Source organism: Cryptosporidium andersoni (assembly GCF_001865355.1).
Source record: "Cryptosporidium andersoni isolate 30847 chromosome Unknown contig_25, whole genome shotgun sequence".
Classification (NCBI taxonomy): Eukaryota; Apicomplexa; class Conoidasida; order Eucoccidiorida; family Cryptosporidiidae; genus Cryptosporidium; species Cryptosporidium andersoni.
Window position 1 is genome coordinate 228,152 of NW_027122911.1, and position 10,980 is coordinate 239,131.

The window sequence follows — 10,980 nt, forward strand, 5'->3', positions numbered from 1 at the left end:
ATGTTATAGCTAGTAGTATTAGTATCATAGGTAGCCTTATAGAATAAAATGTCAGTTGGAATACCAGAGGTCAACTTCAAAAGGCTTGAGGATATAAGGAGAAGTGTGGATAACAATAATATCAAGGGCTCCTGTTATTCATCTTTAAACCATGAAGCAGAGACTAGAAGATGTAAATCAAGGCTTCCCAATATCTGTAGTCACTATGATTCATATACTAATCATCATCACCACACAAAGTCTGATTATAATGAATTATATAGTGAATTACAAGCTCAGAGAAGAATGTGTTCATGCCAAAAGCTAATATCAGGGAGTTGTACCACCTCCAGTGTAAATCAAAGTAGCGGTTTTGATAGTATTAACGAAAGATACGATAAAGAATACAGTTCTCCATGCTGTAATATATCTAAGGAATTTAAAACTGGTCATAGTAGCTACCCAGAGCATAGCTTATCTTACAGACCTTTATCTTCAGATCCATATAATAGTCATCATTTTGAGGATGATTACTATAGTAATATTATGAATTGCAGGAATAACAGAGAAATTAATGAAAGATGTTGTAATGACCACTTAAATAGAAGTATTGTGACTCACCCCTCTTATAGGCACTTCACTAGTTTGTCGCCTCCTAAAGATTATATCTATAATGATATAGATTGTTGTCATCTACAAGATAATTCTATTTTAAATAAATCAAATAATTCCATAAATCAAGGTAGATCACCAAGATCAGTTCGACCTATAACTCCAACAATTAATAGAAATAATCGGAGGATTATTATGCTTGCATTAAACTGGATAAGCTTATCTGGTGAACATAACAAGGGAGTTCGAAGATTTGTATCTGAATCAATAAATTCAGAACAACTTATTAATATACCACACTTTGTGATATTATTCCACTATGATGATCATAAGGGAATTCGTGGTATCTACACATTCAACAAATATAACAAAGTTTGGCATTGTGTAATTGAAATTTCACCCTATTGCCCCCCAATCATAGAGCCATATATGATACAAAACTTATATAGGTTTGACACATGTCATAAGACGTTTAAGCAACTTAAACTATCCAAAATGATTACTGATATTGTTGATGGAGTTAGTTTGAAACCAGAATATCTCAACAAGAAAACCCAGGTATACTGTAATGAGTAGCAAATTGGTACCCTATGAGTGGTGTTGTGTATCATGAAACGAGACATACCTAAGACTACTTTTACATGCATGCACTTTTAATCTAATAATAAATTCTATTATTGCAAAGCTGTACACCACATGTTCCAACTAGATTTTCAGGTGAAAGTAGTGGAGTATTTAGAATTGTATCGAAAGTAGGGCTTGTCTTTCTAAAACGATTTGAATCTAACATAGCCAAGAGTAAATCTTTTGTATCCTGTGAAACATTAGATAAATCTAAAATTTCCTTTATATTCCTGTTATAATAATTTCCAGTTAAGCAGTAATATAGTAATACACCAGTCATATATATATGAATTTGCTCATTTGTATACATTTGACTAAATAAAATAGGTGGTACGTTTGTAGATGTAGGTAATGAATCAAAGTTTTCTCCAATATTTAAATTTCGTTTATTTAGCATAATAATTTCATTTGGTAAATAATAAACGATATTTTCTCCATTATGATATTCTAGTAAACTTTCTGATAAAAATAAATCTTGAGGATAACACTTATTATATTGTAAACATTCTGCTCTCAGCTGTGAAAAATCTGTATCAAGATCTCCTATCATTTGTTCGTTAGTAGATGAAATCAATAATATTGAATCCAAAGGGCCTATAGATATGCAACACTCTTCTTTCTTAACATATATATGACTAGCTTTAATTGGCAGAATGCAATGCTTAATATTAAATGTCCCCTGAAATTCTAAAGACTGGTCACTTTCCATTTCATCCAAGCTAATTAAGTGCAAGAGTCGAATAAGTGATCTAATATACATTAAAGCAGTATATTCATCCATAACCCCAATTGATGAAACATATGACCTTATATCATAGTATTCAATATAAGGGTGAGATTCCACAATAATTGACGCTGAACTTAGAGGTATGTGCCACTCAAAAATGTTACTACATAAAGATATGCTTGCAATTGCATTTTGAACAAATTTATTCTTTAATATAAAATCACTTTTAATTGAAGAACTTAAATTACTGAATTTCTGTTTAGTATATAAGCATGTTTTCGGAAGAGTTATTCTAGACCTAAAACTTTGAATACCTCTATTATAAATATATTTGATAAGTCTTAAAAAATTCATGCCTTCTTCTAAAAGACTCTTTAACTTATATGAGTTTGAATTAATACAAAGACTTTTTGCAAATATCGATTTAGATAATAAATCCATATTAACTTCAAAATTCACTTTGTATAATTTCAATACGCAAGGTATGAAATCAACAAAGTCAAATGCATTCCAAACAATACAAGTATTACCAATATCCACAGGATTTAAGAATATATAGCGATTTCCTTTTGTACACGGGAAATTTGCTAGAGGTGAGTACTGTAAAAGTTCCGTTAATTTAGAAAGTTTAGTCAATGTATTTCTTTGTAATAATAGTTCACTTTCTTTTTCAGCTAACCTTCTACCCAAGTGTCTTGATAGCAATTCTTTGCCATATCTATCCAATTTGTTATCATAATTTATATTCCAATTCTTATTTAAATCTTCATTTTCACTTTCTAGCTCTTCATATATTGAAGCCTGGTTAAATTGAGAATTAAACATGAATTTTCCTTCTAAGTCAGCTATTTTGTGACAATAATTACCTATATCTAGTGCATTTAAACCCATAAACCACGAAATGTTTGATATATCATATTTAAGTACTTTTTTATTATTATCATGTAGCATTCTATGTACAGCATTATACTTTGGAGTCCCTACCTGAGAGCTTAATTGATTTAGTTGTAAATGAATAAGCTGTCGTTCTGCCATTGCTAGTTTACGTAATTGAGCCTCCAATAACCTTATTCCATGATCTAACTCAGCTTTAATAGAATTTTGTAAATCTCTGTTTATTGTATATTCTGGCTCTAATTCAATTAAGCGATTATTGCAGTCATTCCATAGCTCAATCACTGATGCTAAGTCTATATCTTTATTTTCATTAGAGTTAGAAATCTTCCTTTCTAATTTATTATTATTATTATTATTATTCTTTGATAGAAATATTGGAGCCCCAAAGTTTTCATTTAAATCTTGTGGAATTGTACCCGAGGCATTAGGTTCAGTAAATCTTTTCTCAAACATTTCAACCTTCTTTACGTCTATTTTTGACCATAATAAACCTCTTAAACCTCTAAAATCTACTGGTTTACAAGAACTTATAAAGTTTTCTTCAACATGGTCACTTTTGTCTGAGTTATTGCAGCGGAATTCCTGACTTCCAGGACATGTTATAACATCACCACAACGACAGCTAGATTGTTCTTCACTTATTGAATCATGACATATATCCAAAGCTTTATCCTTATATGTACCCTCTTTAATTATTCTGGGAGATTTGAAGTTTTGAGGGTACACTGATACTCCTGGGATTGGTCGATATCCTGGCCTTTTAGGTGCATTTCTTAAATATAACTTTTTAATATCAAGGCATTTATTCTGTTTCACTACTCCATTTATTATATTTTTACTATTACCGTTCTTTAAAGTGCATCTCTTCTTACGCATAATTTCATCTATCCAGTAAATAATATCAAATGATTAAGAGAATTTACACACTAATAGCTTCAGAAGCCGCCTATTTATTAGATTAAAGAATACAGAGTTTATTAGTCTGTAACAGTCAGACTATTGATTATTACTAAAAATCATTAATTATGGAATATTTAATATTACAAGTAATTATATTAAAATGATTTATACGCACCAAATTCTACTAAAAAAAAAACCAATAAGATTTATTCTTAAACTATACTAATAAAGTACTCAAAATTTTCTGTCATGCTGTCACGAGCGCTATTTTTTAATATATCCTAATCTAAAACCTAAAAAATTAATGATATATTTACTTTCTAACCCCTAATTATATGACGGGTAATTTTTGCTTCTGTGTGTGATAAATATTAATCTTTAATAAAACTACAAATGTTAAGTACTAGATTATTATTCTTTCTTAGTTATTTTAGCTATTAACTTGGAATTTTCCATTGTGCAAATATCTGGAATTAATTTATTTGAAGCTAGCAAATATTTTGTAGCTTCCTCAGTTACATCAACGTTATCCAAAACAAAATCAGTACCATGTATACTATTGCATATCCAATATATAGTTAATGGACCACTATAAGATATATGACTAGAGTTTTGAATTCCATCCGAATACTGTAAATGTAGAGAAATAACAGCTTGAATACTACTTCCCACAATTTGATATTCCATAAGTACCGGTACAAAAGTAAAAATTTCAAAACTAATATTGGCCTTATCCATAAAATATTGATCTTTTTGTTTTTGTGACAGGAAATTCCAACTAGTATAAATATTAATATCAGTAACATCTAAATTATTATTCTGTTTGTCACTGAAAATATCAGTAATATCTAATTGTTTTAAACCAGAAAATTTAACTACTACATCAATATCTATATAATCAATATAAGGTGAAATTGTGATGGCATGATATGGAACTCCATCATTTGCTATTTCTTCTTGCCCATTAGAATCAGAATTTATATTTTCTGATGATGTTGCTGGAATAGATGATGATACTGTTGCAAAATCAATCATTTGTAGTTTGATATCTTGAATATCATTATCATCTGAATTAGCTGTAACAATTGTAAACTGTCCAAATACCTTATTATTATTATGCAAAAGGCCTTGAATTAGAGCATGTTCAATATTAGGAGTTTGATTACTGTTACTTAAATATCCATAGAATGTTGTACGTAATACTCCTTTTATAGTTACAGTATTATTTCCTGTTATAGCTATTGATTCTATTACGACTATTGGATTTGGTACTTGCCTTAGTGGTTGTGGAGGAAGTATAGCAAGATTCACATTTGACCTTGTAAGTCTAATCGGAGAGTCCATTATAATAGATGAACTTCCAACTCCTTCTACATGTAAATTCAAAAATTTTACTGATCTTGAAGGAGTTTTATTTACTCCAAAGTCTAAGGATGGTTTCATACTACTTACTAATATAGCATCATTTATAAAATTCTGAGTATTTAAAGTACCAAATATCTTTAGATTTGTCTTTTCTCCAGGAATAAGTGAAGAATCTTCAATTCTAACTACTCCCAAATAATTACCATCATGAGAAATTCCACAGAAGATTTTTCCTAAGGTGTTAATCATAACTATTCCCTTATAATCATAAGATGCATTAGACATGAATGTTAAAGTGGTATTATCACTATTTATATCTTTCTCCAGAATTAAATCAGTCAATTGGATATTGGTAATTAATTGACGAAGAGACATTGATAAAAATAATTCTTTAGAGACTGGATCTATACTATTGGAATATAAAAAATAAGATGAACGATGAATAAACGCATTCAAGGTCAATTTAGCATATCCTTGGCTTAATATATCATGGATTATACCACTTAAACCTGCAATATGGGTATCATTTGATTTTGTCTCAATAATTGCTTTTATTTGACTAGCTTGTGATATTTCCAATGATTGTGGTTTGGTTATTACAGCAGCAACTAGAGAATTCCACTCAATATTTGCACCTTCTAGTAATAGACGTACGTTTGTATTTTCAAAAGTATTTTCCTTTAGTGGTGGCATAGTTATAGATACTATTTCACTGGTCTCTGCTTTTTGGAATCCCTCTTCAGGAACTACTTTAATAATCATACCTTCCAATTGAATATCCAAATTTTCTAAAAAACTACTATTAATATATGGTAATGTTGCAAAGAAGAATAAAGTCCCTAATATTCCCATTACCAATACAAATGCAGTAGCTACTGATATCAATAAATATACTAATCTAGTTGAGAATACTGAATGTGTGTTGTTATCCTCAGAAGTTTCCACAATTTCCTTTTGATGTATTCCATCAATACTTTTGCTACAACAAGCTGTAGAATCTACCTTCTGTGGAGTTCTAATATCAACATAACTTACGGGTGAACTTATCTGAGTACTTGGGCTAAATTCACCATCAATATATAATTCACTGGCTGGTGATGGGATTCTCAGTGCTATTATATCTCTTCGTTCTTCCCATGACTGTGCATCAAAATATCTTGTTGATGCAACTGATCTTGTAGAAAAGGAAGATAAAACTGAATCCAATATCTCAGTACTAGCCTCCTTCTGTTCATCATTTTCTTTATGTGTTTTCTTTTCCATTAATGGTTTAAAATGCAATCAATACAACAAAATCCAATTTATATTGCAATTTAGTTCACAGTATCTCGAAAATCTATATAATGTTTCTAAATATATATCGAAAATTAAGTCAAATTTAAATGAGTTTTTATATGAAGTTTCAGAGCTAAAACTGCTTATATATTGCTTCAAAGTCTAAATATAAAGCTTTTTATTTTCAATTCTGTTAATGAAGCTATACTTCTACATTTATAAAGTTATATAATTGCACCTGATGCACTTCATGGTTTTTCAGCATTATTTTTGCGGCTCAATGAGACCGCCCTTTGTATAGGTATCGACTATATTGAAATGATGTAAAACCTAACTTTACTAGGTAAAGAACTGAAATTAATTTAGTGCTAATTAAATATTATTTGCTGGAATTTATAGTTTTTTTTAGTAATTAAGATTCAATCTAAATTCCAGAAATATCATAATCCTTAATTTAGCTACGAGCCGATAAAAATTAATTTATGCATGCATGCAAAGAATATATACGTACATGTATACATGTACAGACAATACAGTTTTTTAACTTTTACTATTTTAATCTGAACTTTTTCCTCAGTTCAATAGTATTATAGAAGAAAGTAAGTATGAATTTTGTAGAACATGAGCATGGAAACTAATCAGAAGAAAGTAGAAAAGGTGCTCATGGATGCAGAAGGTAATATAAATACTAATTCTTCACTAAAAAATGAATATAAGAATAGTGATAATATCTATAATGAAAACTTTATTTTAGATAATCGAATGACAAATATCTCAAATATCACATTATCTCAAGAGGAAATAAAAGAGAATAAGGAAACAATAAAAAATAGTAATTTGAATAATAAGCCTAAAAGAATGAAGATATTAAGATGCAGTTCTAAAGGTTTTATTTTGTTTTTTGGTTTTTTTTTCCTATCAATAGCTATATTTGGTATAATAATTTTACTATTGGTGTTGCCATATGCAGAATATTATATTGGAATATCTGAGATGGAAATTTTGGAAATAAATATTAACCAGATGAGTAACTATAACAATAAACCTTTCTTTGATATTAGTACATTAATAAGGATTGATAAAATTTCGAATATTCCAGTAAAATTAAAACAGTCCTTATTGACTGTTAAATATAGTACTTCTGATAATATCCATCATACTCAAGAGCTTGGAGAACTGTTTATATCAAAAGTACTGATTACTGAAAATAATCAAATGCTAACAAAAGGGAAATTTACCTTGACAAATTTGGAATCAATTGGGAGTTTGTTCAGTGATTTACATCCTAATATTCATAAGAATTTAGTTGAACAGAGAAGTGACAAATACTTAACTTTATATGGAGAAGGTTTAATGACTATAGAAATCTTCAAAATTACATTTCCTAACTTAAGAATTAATAAAACTTTAGGCAGGTTCTTAATAAAATCACCGGGTAATGAATTTAAAAAAGAATCATTGTCAAAACTATCAATATTAAGTTCAATATTCCCTAAGGGTTTACTAATAACTAGTCCACGATTGAGAAATTTAAATGATGAAATAAGCATGGATTTTAGTATAGAGTTTAATGTACCCTCAATTTCAATGAATAATTCTATCAATAGAATACCAACTACAAGACCTGAAGATGAAGCGGATACCCTAGCTATAACCAGTCAACTAAATAATTCAGACAATATTGAATATATTCGACTTCCTTCAGTTAAAATGGAAAATATTGGAAATATGAGATTCAAAATTTTCCTGGATAATTTTATAATTGGATATACTACTTGGCACAACGTGAAAATAAATCCAGGATACAATTTTAGCAGTTGGTCTATCAAGCTATCTAAAACTATAAATAAAAAGCTGAAGGAGATATTAAAAAATATAATTATAGGTGAACCAAATTCACCTACAAAATACATTAGGATAAAGGGACATAGTGCAGATAATGAGGCAATGGATATTGTAATTAAAAAAGTTGAAGTAATGATTGAGCTTAACAAAGTATTAGCTATGATTCATCCTGGAATTAGTGAGTTATCTGGAGATCTAAATAATTCTATTGATAAGATAATCAAAATAATCAAATTGAAACAAGTAAAATTAATCAAAGATGTGAATCTACCAACTATTACTGGAAAAATTCAAATTAAGTATCTGAATCCAGTAGGCGATGCTCTACTATTCAGGTTAAATAACTTGATGTTAATATCTGAAATTCAAGATGAAGAGAATTACAAATTCGGTACAATATTCATTAAACTAGATAACTCAGAAACTACAGAAATCAACCAACTAAGTCAAAGTGCTAATATATTGCTTTTGTCAAACTTTACTGAACAATCTGTAGCTAAAAGCTTAAAGTTGGATCATGAAGGCAGATTAGAAAGGTTCTTAGAACAAAAACTTGATAATTATACCCATGTAAATGTACCTAAAGAGAGAAAAGATATAAAGAAATGTACTAATAAGAATAAAGAAGCAAAAAACTTACAGGAAGTGGAAATAGAACCATGCATACAGTTTCAAGAATTAAATATTATTATTAGTGTTAGTACAGAGAATATTGAAAGTGAAATAAAGATACTTTGGTTAAATAAATTGTTAAGAACTCTACTTCAGTCAAGAAATATATGGCTTTTGACTCCATTGCTAAGTTTTGATATCTTGACAATATTTGGAAATTTAGATATAAATGACTTGAAACTACCACGTCGACTTGTTAAAGTACCATTCAATAATAGTAAAGATTTAGATAAAGATTACTACAAACTCGATGAATATTATCATGAAGATTCGGAGGTAAAGATAGCAAGTCATGATGAAGTTGGTAGTTTAGCAGATATCATTAAAATTAGCGATATACAAATATTGGGAGAAGGTTTTAACGATAGCTGGTTAATAAAAGTAATTATAAAAAGTGACATAATGAAACCAATTAGTATAGATGAAATTGATGTTGGACCTCTAGGAATACATATATCTTATAAACAGAATGTCATAGGTTTTATTGGTGCAAACAGATTTTCTTTAGGAGGCAAAGAAAATTTACCAATATGGGGTGTGTTAAAACCGAAAAAAGAAGTAAACAGTGAGAATATTAGTCGAGATATTGAAAATCTTTTGATCTCATTAATAGTAGATTCAAAGAAGGATATAAATAAAAATGACTATATAACAGTGAAACTAGTTACTGGTACTTCCATTGTCGATTATTGTATGAAATATTTCAATTACCCAAATTTTATTGGTGAAAGAGAAGTAGAAATGTGGTTAAGTAAAAAGATGGATTTTAGTATTGATAGATCGAATATTACTGAATATAAGAATTGGATCAGTCATTTATTGAATGGCCAAATCTTGAATATTCCATTTGAAAGTACTATCAAAAATTCATCAATATTTAATTTAAAAAGTAAACTTAGTAACATACTTTCTAAAGACAAAAATCAAGCCTTGGATAATGTTTTATGTAGTATTAGAACAATTTTATTTCCAAAGTTGCAGAATGAGACAAGATCAGTTAGTAAACTGAATAGTCATTCAAACTTGGACTTTAAAATACAGAATGCAGAATTTTATATATATATGAATAAAAGAGAAAATGATCTAGAAATACCTTTCGAGAGTACATTTGACTTATCAATTCCTAATATTATCTCAGAAAACATATTCATAAATGTCCTTTCACTGTCATATAATATTCAAATATCAATAAAAGAAACAGGTGAGAAATTCATTGAATTTAGTAATACAAACAAATTTTCAGAAAAGTTTAAAATTCAGCTTTCAGAGCCTTCATCAAATTCCAAAAAGAACTTAATAGAATGGCCAGCAACAAAAGTAATAAACTTGCATCTTGATATTAAAGCTACAAGTATAAAATTAATAGATAAATCAGGTCAGTGGACAAATTTTGTGAATACAATATTTGGACTTCCTTCAGTTTTATTGAAAAAACCTATTAAAAGTATTGAAATAAATACTTTATTGTCCTTAAAAGTTGAGACATCATTAGGAGTTTGGAATTTATCAAATATGAGTATTTCAATAACCAAAAATCTCCCAGAATGTACCAATAAAAATGAAATCAATATAACTATTGATCCAAGTAAATTTGTACCAGAAAGATCTTCATTAGATTTATTTTCAGTGGATTCAATACAAATACAAAGGATACGTCTAATTCTACCACCTAGAGGTGCTGATATACAGTTAAAAACATCTATAACCTTACCTAAGTATTTTAAAGATATATCTATAGACATAATTATGGGCCAGTGTATTTTTGAGATTAGCACAGAACAAGAAAGATTGCTTGCAATAGTAAAAACTCCGAAGCAGATGTTAATTGGAAGCAATAGAACAACACAAGCAGTATGTAGTGGTTTTATACCAGCTAAATCATGGTTAGCAGTTATGAATTTATTGAGCAATGATCAATCTAACAATACTACAAATTTGTGTATAAAGGCTATAAACACACCACATGGTATTCCATATTGGTTAGTTCAAATACTTAGCTACGTCAAACTACCAATTTCAAATACTCTTCACTTGATGGATACTACTGAATATAGTTCTATTACATTTGGCTAAAATTGCACTAA

General features: G+C 28.9%; 4 protein-coding genes across 4 annotated transcripts; 2 read left to right on the forward strand and 2 right to left on the reverse strand.

Annotated features, from left to right (window-relative positions):
- Positions 1-48: 48 nt before the first annotated feature.
- On the forward strand, positions 49-1,167 carry cand_018990 (uncharacterized protein; the record flags this gene model as incomplete). The annotated part of the gene is made up of 1 exon (XM_067212132.1): positions 49-1,167. One exon carries the CDS (start codon positions 49-51, stop codon positions 1,165-1,167), a length of 1,119 nt encoding a protein of 372 aa, XP_067066429.1.
- An 82-nt stretch (positions 1,168-1,249) lies between these two features.
- On the reverse strand, positions 1,250-3,715 carry cand_019000 (uncharacterized protein; the record flags this gene model as incomplete). The annotated part of the gene is made up of 1 exon (XM_067212133.1): positions 1,250-3,715. One exon carries the CDS (start codon positions 3,713-3,715, stop codon positions 1,250-1,252), a length of 2,466 nt encoding a protein of 821 aa, XP_067066430.1.
- Positions 3,716-4,150: 435 nt separating this feature from the next.
- Positions 4,151-6,367, reverse strand: cand_019010 (uncharacterized protein; the record flags this gene model as incomplete). The annotated part of the gene is made up of 1 exon (XM_067212134.1): positions 4,151-6,367. One exon carries the CDS (start codon positions 6,365-6,367, stop codon positions 4,151-4,153), a length of 2,217 nt encoding a protein of 738 aa, XP_067066431.1.
- A 633-nt stretch (positions 6,368-7,000) lies between these two features.
- On the forward strand, positions 7,001-10,969 carry cand_019020 (uncharacterized protein; the record flags this gene model as incomplete). Its single annotated transcript, XM_067212135.1, has 1 exon — positions 7,001-10,969. The coding sequence occupies one exon, from the start codon at positions 7,001-7,003 to the stop codon at positions 10,967-10,969; it is 3,969 nt and encodes a 1,322-aa protein (XP_067066432.1).
- Between the last annotated feature and the right edge of the window lie 11 nt (positions 10,970-10,980).